The following is a 24540-nucleotide window of genomic DNA, read 5'->3' as shown; positions in this document are numbered from 1 at the left end:
CATCAGAATTCAGGACTTGGTATTGGTGATTTGGCAGTCTTGTTCAGGAGCAGTATGCCAGTCATATCATGATTAAAATTGTTGATAAAAATAGAAAAATCTTCCAAATTGTTAAAGGGAAAAAAAAAGCATCTGTCATTTAGACAGTGAGGAAATCCTCAGACATAATGGAGTAGTCTTAGTGAATCAGAAACCTTTGTCTCTCTGATAATGTGTGCACTTTGTTTCTCCAACAGCTTTGGCTTGTTCTAATACATTAGTGTGCAAGAAAGTGTCCATAAAACTGCTACGGAAAAGTGAGAAATGTGTTCTCTTCAGATTTTTATATTTTTAAATGATATTCAGATGATTTTTAATTACTACCAAGGCTTTGAAATGTTAATGTATTTTATAAGACAGACGAAGCGATTTAAGCCTTGCTTTCTGCAGTCAATTTCAACTCTAAGAAAATTATTTCTTTTGATCCACTCTGATAGCATGTAATAAAAGAACAATAAAACATATGGCTCAATTACCACTGCTTCTCATCAAGCGTGAATTAATGAATATCAAATTATTATTAATTGTTTTTTCTGGCTCCCTCCCCACAGGACAATTATACACTGCTGAATTTTGATAAGCACTTTGTGTTTAACACTTTGTGGACCAGTGTCTAAGAGGAACAGATGCATGAAATTATTACATGGGAGAATAATTATTTAAATTTATCACTTTGCAAATCATGCAGTCATATTTAATTTCTCTCGTTTGTCTGCTCACAATTGTTTACAAGTGCCCAGGAATTCTACATCCCAACACAGCTCAGAAACTTTTCCTTCAAGAAATCATTGCTACGTGCCTGTAACATACTTTACACGTTCAATTTTTTAATGTTAACAATAATAATGATTTCTTGTATGATTACTTAGTTTCCAACTTCTTAACAAAAGAATTCTTTCAAAATAAAAGTTATATTTTAAGCAGTTGAAAAATAAATTAACTCTCATAGCACAGAATATAACTTGTGCTCATTATAATTGACAAAAACCAATGTTAATGAATGACATGCAAACATTCTGGAAACAGACACTTTGTTTTATTGTTGTGAGCCTTCTGTAAACATGAACTGTTTATAACATGAACATATATAACATGTTTGTAATACATAGCTATTACTTCTCCGATTATTTGATCACCCAGAGCTTGAAATACATGCAAATAAAATTTAACAAATTACACATTATCTGATTTTACCTGTCACCCATAGAGCTATTGATTTCAGTTTTAAGAACGGTCCTCAAAAAGCTATGCCTGCGATAAACTGAAGGATGACACTTAGGTGAAATGATTTATATTTTCCCAATATAGCTAACAAATAGACCAACATGTTTCTAAACAGGAAACTCAAATTTCCTTTAGATTCAGAGGATAGGAAAAGCAAAGAGGGACTTAGAAATCATTTTGTCTAATATCTATGGTGTCACAGATAATGTCACCGAAAGTCTGGAAACTAAGTGATTTCCTAAGGTCCAAACAACTTGGAACACTGACACCTTGAAGCAAAGTTTTGTAAGAAAATTTCTATGTGCATTGTCTTTTGTAGAAGAAGAAGTATATCTTGCTTCTATCAGCCTATTTGTCAGGGTGTCAATAATGCACTAATACAAATTGTTAGGGGGATGTAGGTGAGAAGATAAGAAACTTGGTTATAATGGAAAGCAGGATGGGCAGCCAAACACGGAGCAGGGATGGCCTGCTCAGGGTTGAGATGCTCACTGCCATTGACCTAGGTAACTAGAACTACGCAGATTGTTTTTATCGATAAACTTTGCCAGATACCAGATGGTTCTTTTCACATATGTGACCTTCTTCAAAGTACTTAGATTATTTGTGCAACAACAAAACTCTTATTCTGATACAAGAGATGGTGTTCAATGCAGATCTTTTCTAGATTACATATTCTTAGAACGTGGCTTTAGATTCCTCAATAAAGATGTTCATCTTCGTTTCCATGTGTCAGCATTATTGAATCCACTTTGCTGAAGATTCAAAAAAATCAAAGTTAGTCACACACATCAATACGAAAACAAACCTACAATTAAAATTTGAAAAACCACAGTCATTCTCCTGGGGGATAGTGCTAGATTAAGCATCCCGTTATTCCTTCTAGTCCTGAATTCTTCACTCTGGCTTCGGTCAAGCACGACATGTCACACACTGGGTGTGCATAGCTAAGAAACAAGTTAGAGTCACAGTTTGTGAATATGATTTTTAGAAATCATTACTGTGGAGTGTACAAAGACAGAGGGGAAGACACGCAGACTTGTAAGTCTTTGCGAAGCATTATGTCAGGGACTCTCAGGAGTGAACGTTTCAAAGTACCCCATGCACATTCAGAATCTGGTAAACTATCAGATTGGTTAGAACTACAAAATCAGCAAGAAAAGTGGGTATGAGAAACAATCTGGGGAAGGCAGAGAGGACGGCAAAGTACAACTATAATTAAGCTTATTCTTGTAATTGACTCTGAAGCCACAGAGTGTGGGTTTCTAGATATTTTTCCAGATGTAACCTCCCAGTGGCACATTAAGCTCATGAGTTTGTCATTAACTTCTGTGCTTTTGATCCTACGGAGGAATCCCAAACAATTTCATTCACCACACAAAGCTATCATGAACAAAGGCCCTCTACACATTGAGACTCTGGACTGTCCCTTCAACAGCGATTTGTTTCTCTTGTTTTACTTACTGAATCTAAAAATAAATTGAATGTACTCTCTTGTAACAATCAATTAAATTTTATAGGATTTTATTTTCCAGACATATTCCGCATGTGTTTTAGATCAGCACTTAAGTTTCTCATGCTTAGTTAGAAATGCATACCCATAACATCTTGCTTTCTCCTTGCTGATGCTGATTAAGAGTCTAAGTTATAGTAACATTTGGTCTTGTAATGTTTAAAAAAAAATGCTATGTTTAACATAAAAATTAACTATTTCTGGTAAAATTACCATTAAAAAACATTGATTGTAATTATGACTATATTTAAATGTATTTTCAAGTGAAGATACAAAAGGGCATCCACAGAAATGATTCAACTTAAATAGTCACTTAATCAGAAAAATATTCCTGTTTCACAAACCGGAAAATTTTATAAAATAAACGATCCTTTTATTCACAGTGCTTTCTGACCGATACAAAAACTAGTATAAGTATTGATGGGTTTATATCATTAAAATGCTGCCACAGTTTAACTATCTGCTGCTTACCTTTTCATTAGCTATAATCAATAAAGTATTGAATTCTACTGAAATACTCCATGTTTAGCAATACTAAATCGTTGCCAGTGTTAGTGAGGATGATTGCTTCTCAGAGCTCAGCACTTACCCATCACTTTAGAGTAGCAGGGCTCACAGTGTATCGTCTGTCTATAAATCCAAATACTGTCACCTGCCTGTAAATTTTCCAAAGGCTTTTTGCATATTTCACACTAAAGAAAACGACACAAAAGTTTGTATTACAGACTGAGAATGTATCCTCAAGGGAGTAGGGAAAGGAAACCTTTCAGTTCTGAGACCCCACCCTCCTTAGAACTTTCCACAGCTTCCTGCTACACGCAGGCCTAGGAGTCTTCACCAGTGAAGTTTTCTACGTGATGAAGCAGAAAGAATGTTTCACAAATTGGCTATGCCAAGGACAAGATACCATCCAATGTCTCAAATCGAAACACAGATCTGTATTTATCCTTTACTTCCACAAGGGAGAGCTGTGTGACTCAGGTACAACCTGCTGAACCAAACAAATCATACAGGGATAGGGAAGGGGTGTTTTGAGTTGTACCAGTTACAGAAGCAGGAAAAGGTTGGCCTCCTTTCTTCTTAGACACGGCTGCTGATTGGCCAGATTTAAAAATACTGGTTGGTGTTCAAGAAGAATCACTAAAGCAAATTGTCTTTGATTCTTATATTAAACATTTAAACTCGTGTAAGTGGTTCTCTGTTATGCTGGTTGTAGAACAATTTGTCTTTTTCTCTGAGCATGAGGAATATTTTTTTTCTGTGATAATCTCTAATACTTCAAGTGGAAATGAATCACATAAAAGACAATAAATTAGTTATTCCTATTTACCAAAAGCAATAACCAGAATTTCTATTTTAGAAAATTTTATGCATACTAATTTAAATTTTTTAAAATACATACTTTTATTTAAGGGGCTATATTTTGCAACCAGGAATACTTTCATCTTATAATCAAACAATTGCTTCATTTTCAGGTTATACTTTTATAATCCTATATTGAGCTGTGGTTTCATTTGACTTTATTTATTTATTTATTTATTTATTTATTTATTTATTTATTATTGGATGCACATGTGCCATGAGGCTCAAGAGACAGTCATCAAACAGCTGGTGGGAATTCATTTTTTTTTTCCTTCCAGAATGTGGCTTCTAAGGGTCACACTTAGGTCGTCAGATTGGCTGCAGGTGACACACATGCTGAGCCATCCTGCCAACCTGGATATGTGATTTTATATTAAAATAATGTGCCATGGTTTTCATTGCTAGGTAATTGGTGGGCAAGAAACCAATAGACACAGTAGTACATCTATTTGGCTAAAATTAATAAATAATTTGCATCGACCATAGAATGCCACCATGAGAAAGAACTTAGGCAAGTGCTTTTCAAATTAGATGCATACTGGATAAATCTAAGGAGCTTCGAAAACAACCAATGTCCAAAAATAATCCCTGAAATCTCAAATTTTTCTGTCCGACTATTCTAAGGCTTTTTCCCCCTTAATCAGTCTTTATGATTATAACTTGCAACCACTATTGAGAACCACAAGCTAGTCAACGATCTATTTTCTAGCTAAGGAAACCAATGCTGTCATTTGATTGCCTAAATCCACCGGCCAACATACTGAAGGGCAGAGGCAGAGTTGAGATTTTCAGACATCCGGTGCAGAGCTCACACAATTGCACATGTGTGGACAGACATGTGTGGACAGACATGTGTGGACAGACACAACACACAACCCAAGGAGAGATGAAAGAGCTGAGCAAAACAAAACTCGGAAGTGTTTGCTAATGAACATTTCTGCTACTTGTTCAGCCACATTGACCATGGCTTCAATAGCAGACTGCTTCAATCACTGTGAAGTCCTAACCTCATGACAAGAGAGCTGCTAGCTTTATGCTCAACAGACTACTGTTCATGTATGATTTCATTACATACATGACGCAGTACACTGTTTATTAAAATGTTACAGAAACGTTAAGAATGATAAATGTTCATCTCTTCCACAGACTTAAGTCTCCTAGGAGATGCATGAGGAACAAATTCTAAGCCTAAAGCCAAGAGAGTAATTACAGACCTTTGAGGGTGAAGCGGCAGAACACTTAGGAACACTTAAGTAGTGTGTCATTAATGTAGATTACAGATATTCAAAGCTTTGGCTTCATCTAAGCATTTGAATAGATGCACTTGTGTGTGTGTGTGTGTGTGCCACCTTCCTCACACTTGGTAACATGAAATGAACTCATGCTTACCTTAAAGCAGGTGGAATGGCAGCAGATCTGTAATTCATCTAAAATCATTTTGGTTTCTACCCCCAAGGGCTTGCGGCAGTAAGTGCACATATCTCTTTCAATGACAGACCTGTAGTGACAATAAAATTAAAAAAAACATTTAAAAGTTGGTATCATGTAGCAACAGGCGTGTTTCCTTTAAAGTCACGTGAGAATGCGCTGATTCTGATGGAGGTTTAGGAACCATTCTAACATGCTTTTTACTGATCCTCGTAGTGGGAGCAATTCTGTAACAACATCAAGGAAACAACATACAGGAAAAGCCTCACGCGATTAATTTACCAGCAATCAAGAACGTATCTGGGCAGAAAAAGATGCTCAGTTTCCCAACTGAACTAGATCAGAAGCATTCCTTGACACTAGCAGAGCATTTTAATGAATTTGCATATATTACTGCATACACTGCATAGGGGAATTGGGCAGCAGATTAATGCAGATTTTCATTCGTGAAAACATTCAATAGAAACCCACTTGGAGGTGTGTTTATAAACTCACAAATGAGGAATCTGAGCAGTCAGAGTCCTACTAACAGTGCCCGTGATACCATGGCGGAAAGTAGGATATGAGGATGCAGATCATGACAAAATTAATTTATCCTCTGAAGGAAGCAATGACCCAGTCACAAATTTGACGAGGGAAAAAGTGGTTTTTATAACTTATTTTAGAGACTTAATCTTTAACAACAGATGAACTGTAGATTTGATCAACAAAGTCAAAAATCTTAAATCATGGAGCTGGGGAGGTGGTTCAGTGGTTAAGAGCACCAACGACTGCTCTTCCAGAGGTCCTGAGTTCAATTCCCAGCAACCATATGGTGGCTCACAACCTTCTGTAATGGGATCTGATGCCCTCTTCTGGTGTGTCTGAAGATAGTGACAGTATGCTCATAAATAAATAAATAAATAAATAAATAAATAAATAAATATCTTAAATCATGCCAGAACCTTAAGTAAAGACTCTTTTCCTTTTGAAACATCTTAGAATTGTCTTAAACAGCTCCCGGTAGATTGGACTGGTTTTGAGGCAGTATTAGCACTCAGGGCCAGATTTTCCAAAGTAGCATACATGAAAAGGTAATGAAATGAAAATAGGTAATACTTATATAGTACATGCATACATTAATTTTGTTATGATCTACACCCCTGTATTCTCTTATGCTACCGAGAGAACTGTTTGGATGACTCTGACCACACATGTAAACAATACATATGTAGAACAATACTCATATAGTCTATGATGTGTCCATGTACTTTACTATAAAACCTCAGTTCATCCTGAGAAGCCAGGATTTTCATTTGCAGGTCACTTTATAGAAAAGAAAACAAGGACACAAAACAGCAAGTGAGCTGCCACTTGCACGCATCCAGCGAGTAGATCTGAACACTGTGAGGCAGAGGCGCTATCCCAGAGCGGAAGTGGGCTAGGCTTGCCCAGGCAGAGGTACGATCCCAGAGCGGAAGTGGGCTAGGCTTGCACTGGCAGAGGTGCTATGCCAGAACGGATGTGGGCTAGGCTTGCCCAGCACTGCTTTTCTGCCACCCAGTTACAGTGCGAGCAGAGAAAAGGGAGCTAGGGGTGGGGGGAAGAGAGAGCAGAGCAGAAAGGCGTTAAGAGTAGATTAAGCTTGTCTGCTTTGATGCTTTCAGTTATTCTAATTACATCATCGTAATTACTACATACACACATATAGGTATATAAAGATTTACATATATGCAAATTACACAGTGATTTTTTATTTATATATATACGTGTGTGTGTGTGTGCAAATTATATAGTAGTTTATATATATTTATAACTATATGTAACTTTTAATTTATTCTACAACTACTTACACATTACACATGCTTGGAAAATTTTTCATTATAAATTGCCCATATGTTTGTGTGTGTTTGTGTGTGCGTGTGTATGTGTGTGTATGTGTATTCGTGCATGTGCACGCAAATCACATAGTGGTTGTTTATATATATTTATAAATATTTTCAACTTTTAATTTATTCTACAGCTACTTACATATCATACACGCCTGGCAAGTATTTCCCTATAAATTGTCCATATGTTTGTGTGTATGTGTGTGTATGCATATGCATATGTGTATATGTATATAACAAAACATCTCTATTAAGACCAGAAGCACAGAGAATAGCATTTCTATATCATTATTTTATTCTGCAAGCACTGATAAGGGGCCAGTAATACAAAGAAGGAAGAAAGGGCCTTTTCCCATGAAATGCTCTTTGCAGAAATGATGGCTCTAACTGTATTTCTCTTAGTAAGTGGGATGTGAGTTCATATTTTCAAGTATCACTTGCTGTGTGCCTGTTAGGTGCTAAGCACTGCATTAGGTGCTGAGGCTACAGCTAAAAATGAGGTGTGTCCTGACTCCAGACAGTGATGTTTGCAGCCCCTGCTGGTGAAACCCTAACAGTGGAAGAACTTGTTCTTGTGTAACAACCTGCTTCTAGAAGTTGGGTTGAAATGCTAATGATTTTTGTTTACTTCTCTGGAGATCTGCAAGCCCTCCCTCCTGAGTTTACCTGGGAACCCCATGAATCTGAAACCAGGAGGAGAGTCACTAGAAGAAAAGTCCTGGGATGAGATCAGTTCTCCACATTACATGTACACTCATCGTAATCCTTCTGGGAACTGAGTTAAGTCCAGAATGTGTTGGGCCAGTAAATCCATGCACCTACCTTTGGAAAACCACAAGAGGGAGGGAGTCAAGGCAGTCTAGTGAAGCAACAAAGCATAGGTGTCTATAATGTTGCAGGGTAGGGACTCCAGGAAATCACCAGCAGAAAAAGGATGGGCAGAAGCAGTTTGAAGGCATGGAGAGGTCTTCTATAATAACATACATAAAATCCAGATAGCAGCTAGAAGGCAGGTTTCTGAATGCAGAACTGTATGGTGGTTACTTTGTGTCTACTCCTAACAGTTTCCTACCTGTCTACCAATCAAAACCATCACCATAAAAGGGAAAAGATGCATATATGTTTGAGCATACTAAAGTGTGTGCATGCTTGTGTGCATATATGTGTATATATCCACTTTATGTCTAAATTGGAACTATAAGCATACTCACCTATCTGAAGTTGAATAGACAGTTTGTATATATTTTCCTGAGATATTTTCCTGATATCCATCTTTTGGTGATTTACTAAAAATGGAGATATAGGGACATGTGAGAATCAGAATCAGAACCTTTTTTTCTAGTATTGATGTAATTGCCTCCACACAGGTAAGAAAACACACATTCTCTAACACACTATTATTATACTGTTTGTAATATTGCAAACACAGATGGTATTCTTATACCTTTAATTTTTTAATCTGTAGAGGTAATGACACAAAAGCCCCAGCAAGTCAACATGTCACCAAAAGGAACAGAACAGGCTGAGACACAGTCTGAGGAAAAGCAATAACAACATCATCATTTTTCATATGATCTGTACGTGTACTTCTCTTATTTGCTAAAATAAAGCCTGCTAGTCTAGATGTTCATGCCTGCAATCCAATCTGCTTTGGAGGATGAGTCAGGAAAATCATAAGTTCAAGGTCTGCCTAGACTACAGAATGTGTTCAAAGCCAACCTGGATGAACTAGCAAGATCCTATCTCAAAACGAAAATTAAATAGGAAGGCTGGAGAGACAGTTCAGTGGTAAAGAATTTGCTTGGTATGTGTAAAGAAAGCCCTAAATTCAATTCTCAGCACTACAGAAATTAAACAAGGAATTTAAGTAAGTAAAAATAAATCAAAATACCAGCACACCTGCACACATGTACACACACACTTAAGTATCTTGCCAACGCTGTGAAGTTAGTAAACGACAAACAATAACTCAATCCTGAACCTAACTCTAGAGACTTCACACTATGACTGTGCTGTCAGTGTAGAGTTTAAGAAAGCTGGGGGTATCTGAGGGCCAACACTGTCACGTTAGAGTAACTAATAATCGCAAATCTATTCTTTCAGAATATTCTACCCTACAGATTACTGGTCTGACATGATGCAATATTACCTTTTATAGTCACAGTTCTCAAACATACATTTGCATCAAAAACATGTTGAATGTGTTAAAACACAGATAGCCAGGACTCCAATGGCAGAGTTTCTCATTCTTTAGGTCCAGGGCGGGGCCAAGTAAGTTTCACTTGTGATAGTTCGGAAGTGATACTGATGAAGCCAACCCAGAAACCATATGTGGGAATTGCTTCCTGTACACACGTACATGAATGTTCTAATAACATATATGCAGTAGTTTACAAAAGTAAACTGTAGTCAACATGGTTAAATTATTCAAATATGGTTTAGTTGATGATTTTAAATCAACTATTTAATAAGGAAAAATCTGGAAATAGTGTTTAGTAGACTACGCTTAATTCTAGAAATTTACTGTTCCTTAAAAGTTGAAATCATGGTCAATGGCTTTTGTTTAAATGAGACACTTCTTCAGGAAGGAAAATGTATGGATGTCTCCCAGGGTTACCCACATGTGAGAACAGATTACTATGTAGGTATAACATAAACACCTGTTCCTTTTATCCCACTTGCCAACATCTCATTTCTTGTCTTTACTGTCTATCATTCTCATGCTATTTATCTGTGTCAGTTCCTTTCAGATTCAATAACTCCTTATTGCTTTAATTTTTCTCTTAAACTTTTTATCTTTTAGCTTAATTAAAATATGGTAGGGATTACTATCATGAAGCCACAATAGAGCGCTATTGAAATTAGGAGAACAGTTACGTTAGGAGCTGCATGTGCAGGTCAGACATGATTTGAGCCAAGGAGGCATTGAGTTGCCTGTAGGAACTGGCATGCACACAGATTTCCCTGAACTATCATCCTGGGCTTCCTTAATGTGGACTCACACATGTCATGTATGTCTATGTCACATATGTCTACCTTGTGTGCTTTGCTATGTTTATAATTAGGCCAGTTCTCATTTTAGACTCCTTGACAATGGAATGTGTTGTGAGTCCATGACCTTTGTGGACTCTTTTGTCAATATCCATCATTCTAATCAGACAGTTCCATGGGACATCGATACTCTGTAATCTAGGCCAAGGTATGTCAACATGAAGATATACTTTCTGTTTCCAATTGGAAGTAAATACTAGATAAAGCCTCTCTGAATTAAGGTGACTCAAATTAAAAAAATTGTTATATCAAATAGTCACACACTTTATGTGTGAACATTTCATTAGTAATCGTACTACTTACTCATTAGTTATCTGAAATACCTTTGAGTCCATACAATAACCATGTCACCTAATTGTTGGGAAGAACATAAAATATTATAGTGTAGAACTTACACTAGCCTTAAGCTATCTTCTCCATGAAAGAGTGCACCCTGAAATGGTAGCACCTCTTGTGTGGCACAGACCATTTCACAGCTATAAAAGGAAGTGAACTTTCTTAAGCACCTTCCTGTTACCTGTTCTCCATGTATGTCCTTGTATAAATAACAGTGTCCTTGGGCCCAGCATTCCTGGTTCCAGAATTGGAGCTGAAATAAAACCATTTAGTTTCGTGTTGAAATGTTACTTGTGAAGACGATAAAAACAAAACTATTTTCCAATTGAATAGATATTGCAATATATATGCAAAAGATATATTTTTTCAAAAACATATATATATATATATGTTTTTGAAGATTATATATATATATATATATATATATATATATATTCTAAATCAACTGTCAAATGAAAATGTTCAAGTGTCATTAACCAACTCCTGCAGAAATTGCCACCTCTTCCATTTAATTATGAATATCCACTGTCTTGTCCTACTTTGGGATTATTTTTGTGAAAACTAATGATTCAGGAATTTCATTTTAGAGCATGAAGATCGCTATAACTATCCATGTACTGTTGTACTTCAGTGTCTGTTTCCTAACACGCCTTTCATTTCTAAGCCTTACATTTCTCCCATAAACCTTAAGTTAAAAGTGGACTTTGACTATTTAAATCTCAGATTTAATGTTACATTCAGACAGATCTAGTTCAAGAATGTGAATACCATCAAGTCAGAGAAATAGTTCAGTAGGTAAAACACTTATTCTTGCAGGGGACCCAGGTTCGGTTCCCAGCACCCATATTGGGCAGCTCCCAATCACCTGTAATTTGAGTTCCAGGGAATCTGATAATTTGTGGGGTCTGTGGACACCAGTACATGTGATTCACCTACGTAGACTCAGGTATATACATATACACACAAAATAAAATAAATAAAGGTCTAAAAGAAGTTGTCACCATCAGTATCACAATCATGTTCTATGTAATTGTAGACTTTAAAGCAACAACTGCATTTTACACTCTTCTACATATGTCCCAGCAATCACTGAATTGCTGACTCAACACTTTGATGAGTGTTACATATAGAGAGTCCCAGGCTTCAAAGACGTGCTTAGCTTGCTTATAAATAAACACAAGGACAGTGTGGTCATTGGTTGTGTAATTGTCTATAGTACCTGAGGCTGGTTTTGGCTTCGTAAGCATAGACAGTGGTTCTCGTGGACTCCTTGTGAAGACTGTTAGCGATTCCATTGGCTTGGTCATCTATCCTGCAAGAGCAAACATATGTTTGGTATTCAAAAATCAATGTCACTTACAAGTGTTTTTGCTCTATTAAAATGTTGCTTGGTGGGTAGTGTTTCTTTACTTCTATCTCGTTTCTGCACAGACACGTACAGAATGCATAGTCTGCATTATGGGCTCCTCTGGCTCCACAGAAATCACTGTGTTACTTTCAAGAATAATCCATAGACACATACAGGCCATACTATCCAATGCCATGACAAAATGTATTTTCATCGAGGAGAAAATCCACTGTAAATTGGTTCCTCTGTCGTTTTCACAACAGCAGTACCATTTAGAAAACTTCCCTTGTACCACATATCTAAGAATTCATCACCTTAATGAATGACCCAGGAGCTGCTTTGAGCCACTTCAGTTCCCGTTTTGCTTTAATGAAAGGTAATACTTTGAAGACTGCAGAAGACTGACCTAGATTTCTGCTGATCTAAAAATGTCATCATGTTTAACAGAGCATAAACACGCTCACGTTCTCTCGTGGAATGGAGGAAATTCTCAATTAAAAAAATAGTGAAAATTGTAGCAATTTTTCCTCTTCTGTATTGGTAAAGTTTCAAGAGCAAAGACATGGAAACCTACAGTAGAGTTCAGATGTTCATTAAGCCTTATTTCAAACACACTGTCTGTGGGTGGCTTTGTGCATTTAGGTGCTTATACTGGCAGAAGACAGAGACAACAAACACTCAGGAGCTGGAATAGTAGGCAGTGCTAAGCTATCCAATGTGGGTGCCAGGTCTTGAACTCTGGTTCTCTGCAAGAACAGTTCATGCTATGAACTACTGAGCTATCTCTCCCACTTTGTCCCATATAGCGTTTAAAGGGAACAATGTATTAATAGCAACACACACACACACACACACACACACACAAAATAAAACTAATAAAATAAGTAAAAATATTAGAAGAAAGTACTTTCTTCTCAAGTGATTATTAGGCTATGTCATCCCAAGAATGATAAACTTAGATCAGAATTGTTGAGGAATATTCAAATTTAGTGTTTTCTTAGAATTCATAAGATTCTGGCTTCAAACTCTGGTACCAGTAAGTAAATATTAATTTTATTCAAATGACATGATACACACTGTAGAGTTCAACTTAAAAGATGCATAGCTTCAAAGAGGAAGGCTATGAGTGACATTTGAGTGCGTTTGCGTTGCCTTTAGCTGTGCAAACTTAAAACATCACCAGTTTGTAAAATTCGCAAACAGGAGTGGTCAATAACCTGTAAACAGTACTGTTCTCAAATCAATCGAGTTCCCTAAAGTTCATACATCAGAGCTCCAATCTCCAACCAATCCTTCCTGCAAAACCTCCTTTCATGGACTGAAAACGAAACAGCTCTTACATGAACTTAAGCAGAAAGTTCCTTAACTGCATTTAGTCACTCAGATTGCTTGTATGACGTTGACCACGTCTTAATAATGTTTGAATGAGGCTGGTTGAGTGTTAGTCCTACGCAGTTCCCAAACACGAATGTGTTTCTGGGAGCCGCAGATCTTACGAAACATTTTCTTCTACATTCGATCAAAGACTCTGATGGTGTCACAACAAAAAGACATAAATGATCCAGAGAACCAGAGCAACAGAAGCTCTGTCAGATTCAAGGGCATTCTTCAGTTTGGGGAAAGTAAGCCAGTGTCTCTTTCCCTAGCCAGTCCATTCTCTGCAAAAAAATACCAACAACATGATTTCTTACACAATCACAGAAGCTTTAAAAAAGGCAGAGGCACCATGGGAAGGTTACAAAAAGGAAATGAGTATTTTTTGAGTCTTCATACTGGGTAGAAGCATTGTTACACATGAAGAAGTTATCACTTCCTTCCTAATTTGTGTGTAATAATATGGTAAAGTTTATAACCTAATATTCTTCCTATACCCTGTAGTATAAAGAAATTTCAAAATGAGATTTTTGCTTTGTAGCAATGAGAAATTTGTGTGCATTTTTGAACAGGTTTTATCCAAGGAAGCGAGTCCCGGGTACTTCCTTCACAACTGAAAACCTACCAAGCAACAGGGAGTTAAAATAAACCCTCACAACCCAAGTAAAGGGCTTTGAATTTTCATGACACCTTTTATACCAAGTAACAGGACAGAGCAGCAGGAATGAGAAAATCTAACAAAATTAGAACATTGTTAATTTTTTCTGTGTTAGTTATTAAGCAGATGGTGTTGTAACTTTGCTTATTGGGACAGTGTGTATATTTAATTGTCATAAAGCAATTCAACTCCCTCCCCCACCCAGAAAATCTTCTAAGCAATTACTCAGGTTTATATGGAATTCCTAGGAAAGAAAGTGAATTACGACCAATCTTACCTCCCATTCTTCTCTTCAGACACATGAGAATTTACTTCTGTTAAACTTTCTAGGTCCTGGTCTCTAATGAAAACAGAATAAATAAAAGCAAAAACACAGTATATATGTATAGGTTATTTACAATACAATTGCAGAAAATAAGAAAATATTACAATGAATGAAAAAAACAGTACATCATCTTAGACACAGTCCTTTTTAGTTTATAAGTGTTTAGAAGACTGGAAGTTGGAGATTGACCTACTTAACTTATAAGTCTGTGGATAAATATGAAATAGGGCTGGGAGGGATAGCATCTTTCTTAGCAATCCTGGGTTTGAGTCTCATATCATTTAAATGAGTGCGGATTTTATCAGTGAGAGAGAAATCACTCTTTAGAAAGCTTGGGAAATCCGGTCTTAAAAGTGTTCAGTTGCACATCTGCTACACATGTGCCAGGGCCTCAGTCCAGCCGCTGTATGCGGTTTAGTTGGTGATTCAGTCTCCATGGGAGACCCCCAACAACTGGAGCCAGAGGCTATCCCTAAAGCTGTTGCCTGACTGTGGGTATCCGTTCCTCTAACTGGACTGGCTGGCTGGGCTGGGCTCAGTGGGAGAGACTTGATATGTCAGAGTTGGGGGATACCGAGGGGGCCCCTACTCTCTCAAAGGAGAAGGGGAGAGAGGACAGGTGGATAAACTTACGGGGTGGGAGGTGACCAGGAGAGGGTCAGTGATCCAAATGTAAAGTGAATATTTTTGATTTAGAAAAGCGTTTAGCTCACACTGAATGAGCACTCGGTGTGCCCTGAAGCACTATCCACCACGCCTTTCACGTGACTGATCTCATTCCGATCTCAGGAGATCTTGCAGGACCAGCACAGGCACCGGCTTCAGCATCTGAAGCTTGGAAAGACTGAAGGAATCCCCTAAAGCCAGTGAACTAACTTACAGAAGAACCAAGAGCTGAAACCGAACTCCCTGACTACATTAAACCAGTGCCTGGATGTTTTAGCCAGAGACTTAACCCGCACTGTTGCATTACAGAAATATAAACGCTCAGCCCAGCAACAGAGTAAGAGTTTCACCAGGTGGAAGATAAGTGTGGCGATAAGATGCTTAAATCTTAGCTTATCTCATGATATTACACCTTCTATGGTTTACAGGGCCCTCTGGAACGCTGTGATGGATTAGTCATTTGCATATTAACACGATATTAAAAGATCTTGTTTGCTGTTTCCATGAATTTGAAAAAGCCTTTGTCACGATGCCTGCCTACCGAGGAGCCTTGCTTCAGAATCACAAGCGAAGCCCACTTCCTCTCCTACTTCTCTCAGAACATAATTCCTTAGATTTCTTTTTGTAAATGAGGCTCTCAATATCCAACACAAGGTTTTGGTGAGGAAAAACACAGTCCATGCACCATGATTAAGCCGTGAACAAAACCAGTAAAAATGAGAAACAGTTAATAAAATGTGGTGATGAAAGAGTAAGTTACTGATCCTACAGTCTCGAGAGACTTCTTCATCTTCACTTCAGACCGAAAGTTTCATGTCTTTGGAATAACGCCAGTTCCTAAGATTCTCCCCTCTCCTGCTTCAAAATGCTGGATTCAAATACTATTACTCTTCAGAGAATGAAAATATGGATTCTCACTCACAAAACTAATGTTATTAGGAGGCAAAATACAATAAAGTATCCTTATGTTTATGTGGAGAGGGATTTAATACTTCCCATATAATATTCAAGCCATTAATAATTGATATACTATGTAAATTAGCACACTATAGCCACTTAAACTTTGCACTTAAAATACTATTTGATTCCTTTTAAAAGTCTAGAAATTTGTTTAAATATGTTTAATGTGAGTTGACATCATTCTAATGAAACTATATAAAACATACAGTATTTCAGGAATATTAATTGATATTTTCATCTGAATGATGACATAATATTCATAACTGAATTCGTCCACTTTATCAGATAAAGCTGGGTGAGGTCCATCCTGCACATGTATAATGCACATGTACAATGTACACAGAAGTCTTTGAATTGGCCTAGACCCTGATGATTTCCACTACTTATTACAAAAGCTATCATTGCGGTATCAGAGGCAACCATATTATCTTAACAGCCTTCGCTAACAAGTGATTTTTCCTGGTTTAAAGCTTGAAATATGGAATGTCATAGTATTAATGCAAACGGCCGTGGTAACTGGAACGAGCTCACAGGATATGGGAAGGCTGGGCAATCAGAATTCTGTACCAGGCAGTTACATGTTCTCCACTGGGATAACACTGAAGTAACTAAGTGTTACATTGAAGAAAGCTGTGGCTTTTAATTACACCGTGAGAGGAGGGACCAATATGGACTTGAGCAAGTATGTGTTGCGTACATACGTGAAGATAAAGTCAAGGAGAAAAGTCTGGAAGAGATTTTCCTTTCTTAGCTTAAGAGGGAGCCAACCCTGCCAAGACAACTGTTCACCTCCAGAACTACGAGAGAGTACGTTTTATGTGTTTAAACAATATAGTATATGGGTTTTTTTGGGTAACACTAAAAGGTCTGTACTGAGTTTCTCAGCCTAGGGGTAGACATCTTTAATTCCTCAAGAATATTCCGGTTGTGACTGCTACAGATGCTGACTATGTCTCTGCCTACACACTTCATTCTTGCTCTTTGGGCTGTAGTTTTGGAGAGAAGGGAAAAAAACGATTGCTGCACCGGAGGAAGCAGAGGAAGCCACATTCTTGCAGATTCAACAACTACAGTAGGTAACTCAAAAGCTAAGCTTATGCATGCCTTCAAAGAAGATACTGTCAAAGAAATCATATTATTAGAGTTTTCATATAATTTTTCTTATTTTATCAGATATCAGCAGATACCCAAGTTTGGTTGGGTAAGCAACAGTGTTTTATTTATTTGAATAACCTAAGTGATGGAGAGCACATGATTTGTATTTCCTCGGGGTGTGCACACTGATGGGTAGCATTGGCTCAATCAGCAGATCCAGTAAAAGTTTAAACTGCCCAAGAAAAGGATGCAAAAATAAATGCTCTTTAATTAAGATCACATGTATGGCATGGTGTCTTTTACACTGTGGCAGAAGATGAAAAACTGTGAGTCAAAGTGGAAGCGATAGATTTTTTTATAGAAGTGCAAGCCAAATGTTACAAGGTTGAACAAATGCTCGACTCGAAGTCTTTCCGTGTCTTTTATTTTCATTTTGGTTGCCTGGCCCTCGTACATCCTAGACCTGACTTCCTCTCAGCTACATCATAGGTCAAAGAATGTCTTCAAAGTGTAGTTTTCAGACAATTTTAAAATGACAGAATGTGTATTATCTAAGGCATAAAGGCACATTCATATTTTTTCAGCATAAGAATTTCCATGTTGTGATAATGCAGTGTGTTCTCCATTGTGTGGATGAATATGGGCCTTCCTTACAGGGCCAACCAAGGGAAAATGTGGAGGTGCTTACCAGTCAGGTTTTCCTAGGATACATTCTGATGCAAGAAAGTTACTAGCTCAGTTCTAACGACTCTTCCTCTCTAGTGTGCATGTAGGAGGTTTTTATTAATAGGGTACAATATGTTTCTTTCCACACTGCTAACTTAATCTACTTTTGTAAAGTGTCCAACACATTTTTAAAATTAAATAGTTTCCACATACAAAAAAATAACTGTTTTTTTTCTTTTTTGTCAGAAATTGATCTTAGGCATCAGAATTTTCAGCTCAAAATGAGTCTTCTTGAAAAGAATAGTGCACCTAGTGAAATAACTCACATAATTCCTTAACTTACTGACATACAAAAGTGAGATGACATTTAGATACTTCTTAGTGAGTATTTTATATCCTTAAAGATTTTATCTTCAAAAAATAGTAGATTTGTGTATGATTTAAATATTCTAACTGTAACACGTAAATAATTTTAGTGTTCCTGAGTCACCGTGATTCCTTGAGGTTGTTGTAAGCAGGAAACAGTTATTGGCCCAAGTAAATGAATCAATCATAACAAAGTAGATGTCTTCTATTTAGCCTCAGTGATGGGAGCTAAGAATGTTCACTATGCAAAACAATAGATTTTACCCAGGTGGACTATCGTAAAGCGTTTACCGAAGGATACATAGTTACCTTCTCTGGTGTGGCAACGAGAATAAAGAGTAGAGCACAGGCCAGGGAGTACAGGTGGGAAAAGGTTTCGTTTGTGAGAGAAGAGTAACAAAACTAGGGAGAGAAATCATGTAGAAACTGGATTATGCTGCTCTTTGGAGACAAGGTGTTAAGGAGCATGACTATGACTCAATGGTGAAAGGAAGATACAGGAAGATTATGCTTAGAAGAATGACGTAACCAGATTGCTGTTTTAGGAAGGTCACTGTTCATCGCAGTGGATGGACGGGGTTGTAGAAGTCATGACTGGCAGTAGAAGTAGTTAGAAGGTTGGGAAATACTCATTGTTACCACAGTACTGTGGGAGATGAAGGACCACTTCCAGAGGTTATCATGAGAAGCATCCACAGTGATGACTGCTAGACTGAATGGTTACAGGAAGTGAAGCAATGGAGTGACACACACCATGTTTGTCTTGAGCAGAAACATGAGACGTGTAGCAGGGAGATAGAAAAAAAAACTATCCTCATATTGCAGTACTAAAATCTTGGAAGGTGTATGTCAAGAAACAGGAAAGATATTGACAAATGGAACTCTGACTACAAATACAAATTTTTTTTTGCTTTATGTAGATGATGCCCCTTTTTACTGGGAAGTCTTTAATATCACTAGCAATATGAGGTATTCTTCAATATCTATTTGGAAGCAGAAGTTTAGAACATTAATAATTAATCTAACTTCAGCTTATCAGCTACAGAAAATGACATCTCTCTTTAGTATTGATTTGCATTACTGCTAAAAGCCATGCAATTTCTCATTGAGTAAATGGAAATTCCGTATCTGCATTTTTTTCTGGTTGCTGTGTTCCTGGGATCTCGCCTGTCTATATTTCTGATGCATGAGTGAAGTGTCTTCAGTCTCTAACTGTGAATTAAATATGCAGCTGCTGGAAATGTCAGCAAAGTCACACACAAGAACTGATTCTCTGCTGTTCTGCTTCTAACCGATCCGTGTCTGTGTCTCACGCACCGATGTAAAGGGCGTTGCAACAGCTCACCCCACTATGGAGTGTTTTAAAAATTCTCTTTCTTTATCTATGCTGTAATCAAGAGGGTGATGTGGTTACATGGCAGATACAGGTGACTGAATCAATCTACAAAGTCACTCTTTTAACACAGCTGTCATTCCTGTTTGTCTGCTGTGTGATGATTCTTGGCTGTTTATCTTCAAATCTAGTAAGCTACTAAAGAAGAGTCAGGCAGGTTAGCTTAACCAACTAAGCTGCCATCATAGAATTCTATGATGCTTTGAATTTTTTTAAAAAAAATCCTTTTAATAGTAATTATATTTGCTTATGAAAATGTCCTCTTTCTGTGGATTTCTGGAAAGGGAGTTGTTAAAATAAAAACTACATTTTGTAAAATTTTCTTCTTATAGTAAAACCAGAGGCAAGACTCTTATAACAGTTACCATTGCCAATACAACACATTTGATGGAGATAGGGGTGGAGCAGGGGTTGGAAGGCGTATTCCTCTATCAGTTATTTCATAACATGGCTATTAGACTCATTACTAACATAATCTCCCAGGAAGGAAAATCCATCCAAATAATTGAACTTAAGGCTCACTCAATAGGAGGAAAATAATTTCTGGAACTAGAAACCTAGACATCTTCCTGGGGTTACTGTGATCATGGACTTTAGAAAATAATCTACTACCTCACTTTGCTAGAGCAGCATAATTCCTACCTACATTCTAAATCCTATCCTTATACCTATAGATAAATGTAATCCCCACCCATCAATGTAGCTTCTCTTTATAGCAAATGGCCACCATCACAGAAAACCACAACTAGGCATAATGCAGAAATCAACAAATTGTGGGGCTCCCAGTCCCGGTGGATAGATCTCTATCACAGCTCCTGTATCTCTGGCTTATGAAAGGTCATGAAAGAGGTTATAGAAGGATTGTAAGAGCCAGGAAGTCTGCTGTGAGACAATCTCTCCTAGAAATGGCTACACAAACAAGACTGGAACGTTGGCAATGTCAACAGACGTGCTAGCATGAGAAGCAGAAATTCCACGGCATCCTACCATTAGAGCAACACTATGAAAACCGATGACTTATGAGAAAGGGAGAGTTAGCTTCTCCTGGGGATGAGATACCTTATTGATCATCCAAAGTGGTCAACCTGGAACTATATACACACGAACAATGAAAGTAGGCTCTTGCAGGTTGTATTTATATATGTGTATATACAAGTGCATATAACAACGAAAAAGAATAGAAACTGTTAATTTCAGAGTTGCAGAGCATGAAAAGGGTTGTACAAGAGGGGATAGAGAGAAGAAAGGAAATAGGGAAAGTAATATAATTTTACTTTAATAAAAAAATAGCATATTAGTTGATAGCTTCGAAACTCAAGGTGTAAGTAAGCTCAAGGTTACACAGTGCCATAATACTTTGTGAGAGAGACAAGCTTAGGATCTGGGATTGTTGAAGAACATCATCTCCCTTTCCATGTTGCTTTAACTTCCTCAAAAATATTTTTTTTCTTTTTAGTTTTATTATTTTTTTTATTTCAGTCTTGATACTCTTTTTCTTCTATGGAATAAACTTTAGAATTTATTATTTGTCTGGGTACAAATAAGCCCAGAACTCACTCTGAAACCAAGCCATTGGTTCAGGAAGAGTACAATATGTCTCCTTGTTGACAAGAGACACACAGATTATAAATGGGTCCTTTGAACACTAAAGAAAACTAGAAGCCTTCTAAAAAACAAAGAAAGAAAATTCCTACCCTGGGGCCTTTGGGAATACATCAAATTCAGTCAGGTAAGGTCACCTACCCATTTGTGTTTCGGAGAGAAGAAGGTTTCACTTTGATAAGATTGCCCAAGTCTTGGCTGTTTAAAATAGTAAAAGGGGGTGGGTTAGCAGTAGACATTTGCTCATGCCAGATCAATACAGCAATAGGAAATACTTATTTCCTACAAGAAGAACAGCTGAAATGTGAATTAGTTACTTTAGTTTTATTACCTTTGGTCACATCTAATCACTGTAGGATCCCCTCTGATGGTGCTGTCTAGATCATGGTTTCTGTTGGTGAAATGATAGAAAGAAAAAAAAAACCGGTTAATAATAAAGCTATTCCAGAAAGAACAGGGCTTTAACTTTACTTGAAATAATTAAACAGAATATTCTTCCCCACCAAAACTCATTAAAAAATATTTTATTACCTTTGGTTGTTTGTAAGAACATCAGGATTTACTTTGATGAACTTATCAAGATCTTGGCGTCTTTGAGGGGAAAAGACAGAAGCATTAAGGATTAGAGGCAATAGGATTTCAGGCCATCATAAACGGCTTTTAGAGGAGGAAATGATTCTCATCTGTGATACACTGTTGCGATCGAGAACAGCGATGGAGTCTCCCACCTAACCCCAGGGCAGGAAGAATTATGCTCAGAACTTGCTCTGAGTCTGTCTGCACACTTCATTTCCAGAACGATCTATCAAGGCATGCATCTCCAGCACTCCACAGAGAGACATCTAGGAGTTGACATTTTTCACATTTCAGTGTCTTAACACTATGAAGACACAAACTGATTCTCAAACCTTTGCCAATTTAAAGATCATATATCCATAGGAATTCCAAAGCAGAGATGTCCTAAACATTAGCCCACCAAACAGATGTCCACAATAAAAGGTTGTCTCCTGCAGCTCGGATAGATCACAGCAGACCAGACGGTTCCACGGGGGGAGGTTTATTAGGAGAGGGAGAGAGCGGGAGGAGAGAGAGAGAGCAGAGAGGAGTAGAGGAGTAGAGGCCGGCCATGACCACGTGGAGATAGGGGGAAGGGAAGGGGGGAGGGGAGACGGCAACCTGCAGATGCTGGGTCGAGGGGAACAAGAGAGAGCAAGAGAAAGAGGAGGGGGCAAGCAGCCCCTTTTATAGTGGGCAGGCCTACCTGGCTGTTGCCAGGTAACTGTGGAGGTGGAGTTTAACAGATTACTAACACACAAGCCATGAAAACCCTGAGTTTAGAATGATTGAAGAACTGAGAGGACTCGGTTGTTTGTAGTTAGATGCATACTTTATAAAGCCATCCTCCTGAGGATCCAGGGGTGACCATTTGTCTCAGCTACAAAACAGCCTTTGCCCCACTGGACTTACATCTTCAAGCTCCTTGTCTTGAGGCCTAGGGAGTGGGCACTTAGAGTATCCCTCTAAGCCTTTTTAATTATGATTATTAGCGCATACTGTCATATAAATCAACGAATGTCTTTGTGACTTCTCCATACCTGCTTTTACCGTGTTCTGATCACATCGCCCTTTCTTCTACTTGCCCTTGATCTGCTCTCTCTGTCTCTGTCTCTGTCTCTCTTTCTTCCCCAGCCCCCTTCCCTTCCCTAATAGCCCCCTTCTGCTGACAGGGCCTTTATGTTTTGTTTTGGAGGTTTTTGTTTCCTCAAGTGAGACAGAACTATGACTTGTCCTTCATTTGTGATGCTTTACTTAACATGGTACTTTCCAGTGCAGCCATTTTCCTGGAAGCGATGTAATTTAATCTTCTTCCTGGCTGAATAATACTCAAATAACTGCATATGTATATGTGTGTGTCTATGCATATATACATGTATACATATATGCACATATGTAAATATATGTAATTATATGCATAGGCACGCACACACATACATATATTTCCATTACCATGAACAGCGTATAACGGTTGCTCTTGTCCTTTACTCACAAGCACTTGGGTGTTTCTGCTTGTTCGTTTGTTCGTTTGCTTGTTCACGGTTTTTGGCTTAGTGACTCTTTAAATGTAGTTTACGTTCCATAGTAGCCATTTTGACTACAGTAGAACCCAAAGATAGTGTCAGTTTGCATTTTACCTATAATTATCTTTGATGTGTTATTGGGCATTCATACTTATTTTAAGAAGTATCTATTCCGATCATTTGCCTACTTTAATTGGATTATTTGCTCTTAACATTTTATAAATACATACTCAGAGAAACACATGTCACATCCCATGACAAAAGATTCCAAGAGTGATGTTATCTTTTTCTAGTACAAACTGGGGTAGCAGCTTGCCTGAGTCCCCTTCCCCTCAATACTGATAAATGTAAAGGCATGTTTTACTAATCAACAAGATTTCCACAGAGCTAAACAGAGAGGAAGCCCTTTAGCAGTGAGTTCCCAATAAAGTGTAAGCAGAGGAAACTTTCCCCTCCCCATCTCCCCCCGGAATCGTGGCTTCCACCACTTGAAGCTATCTTCTCAGAGTTGTCAGATCTCCCTGCAAGATGGGAAACCTCAACCTGAATATTTAATGTGTTGAGTCAGCCTCAAGAATAATATTTCCAATTTAAAAAAAATCTATAAATATAATAGAAAGAATGATTGGCAAATGAGTATAACTAAAAACATAGTTTCTCAGAATAAATCAATTGAAAACATTTAGTTACAAAATGGTTGCTACGAAGATTAAATGAGAAAATAAAGGCTGGAAGTCTGTTAAAAATCTAAATGATGACAAATATGCAAGTGTTTAGGAATAACAAGGAATAAAGCCTTGTAAAGAAAAGTGTGTGTTTAAAAGTCACAGCTTGCTTACATTTAAGATCAGTCAAAACGGATTTCCGTGTGACTGCATACACTCTCCAAAAGCATAATTTAGAATAAAGACAGGAAAGACAAAAACAAATGTCAAAGCCTCTTTCTCTACGTACTCTACTGAGCACAAAACAAGTTTGTTTGTCTAAAAGGCTAAAAGAGTGATATTCTATTTGAACCAGTATTATACGAAGCCCAGTATAAACACGTATAAACACACACACACACACACACACACAGAGAGAGAGAGAGAGAGAGAGAGAGAGAGAGAAGACAGAGAGAGAAGACAGAGAGAGAGTGAAGACAGAGAGACAGAGAGACACAGACACATACACACAGAAAGAGGGGAG

General features: G+C 37.7%; 1 protein-coding gene across 1 annotated transcript in view; it reads right to left on the bottom strand.

Moving 5' to 3' along the window:
- Positions 1 to 1053: 1053 nt before the first annotated feature.
- The window catches only part of Scel (sciellin), a 97571-nt gene continuing 74084 nt past the window's right edge, over positions 1054 to 24540 (bottom strand). The window contains exons 22-31 of the mRNA XM_028771945.1: positions 21806 to 21865; positions 21606 to 21665; positions 21416 to 21472; positions 14479 to 14541; positions 12041 to 12133; positions 11003 to 11074; positions 8646 to 8720; positions 5528 to 5636; positions 3366 to 3468; positions 1054 to 2018 (exon numbers count right to left, since the gene is read on the bottom strand). Of these exons, the coding sequence (XP_028627778.1) occupies positions 2002 to 2018; positions 3366 to 3468; positions 5528 to 5636; positions 8646 to 8720; positions 11003 to 11074; positions 12041 to 12133; positions 14479 to 14541; positions 21416 to 21472; positions 21606 to 21665; positions 21806 to 21865 (709 nt within the window). The 3' untranslated portion in view covers positions 1054 to 2001. The remainder of the gene's footprint in view (positions 2019 to 3365; positions 3469 to 5527; positions 5637 to 8645; positions 8721 to 11002; positions 11075 to 12040; positions 12134 to 14478; positions 14542 to 21415; positions 21473 to 21605; positions 21666 to 21805; positions 21866 to 24540) is intronic.

The sequence above is a fragment of the Grammomys surdaster genome, unplaced genomic scaffold, assembly GCF_004785775.1.
Source record: "Grammomys surdaster isolate TR1022 unplaced genomic scaffold, NIH_TR_1.0 65, whole genome shotgun sequence".
Classification (NCBI taxonomy): Eukaryota; Metazoa; Chordata; class Mammalia; order Rodentia; family Muridae; genus Grammomys; species Grammomys surdaster.
The sequence above is the reverse complement of the archived record's forward strand: the minus strand, read 5'-3'. Positions and strand labels throughout refer to the sequence as shown.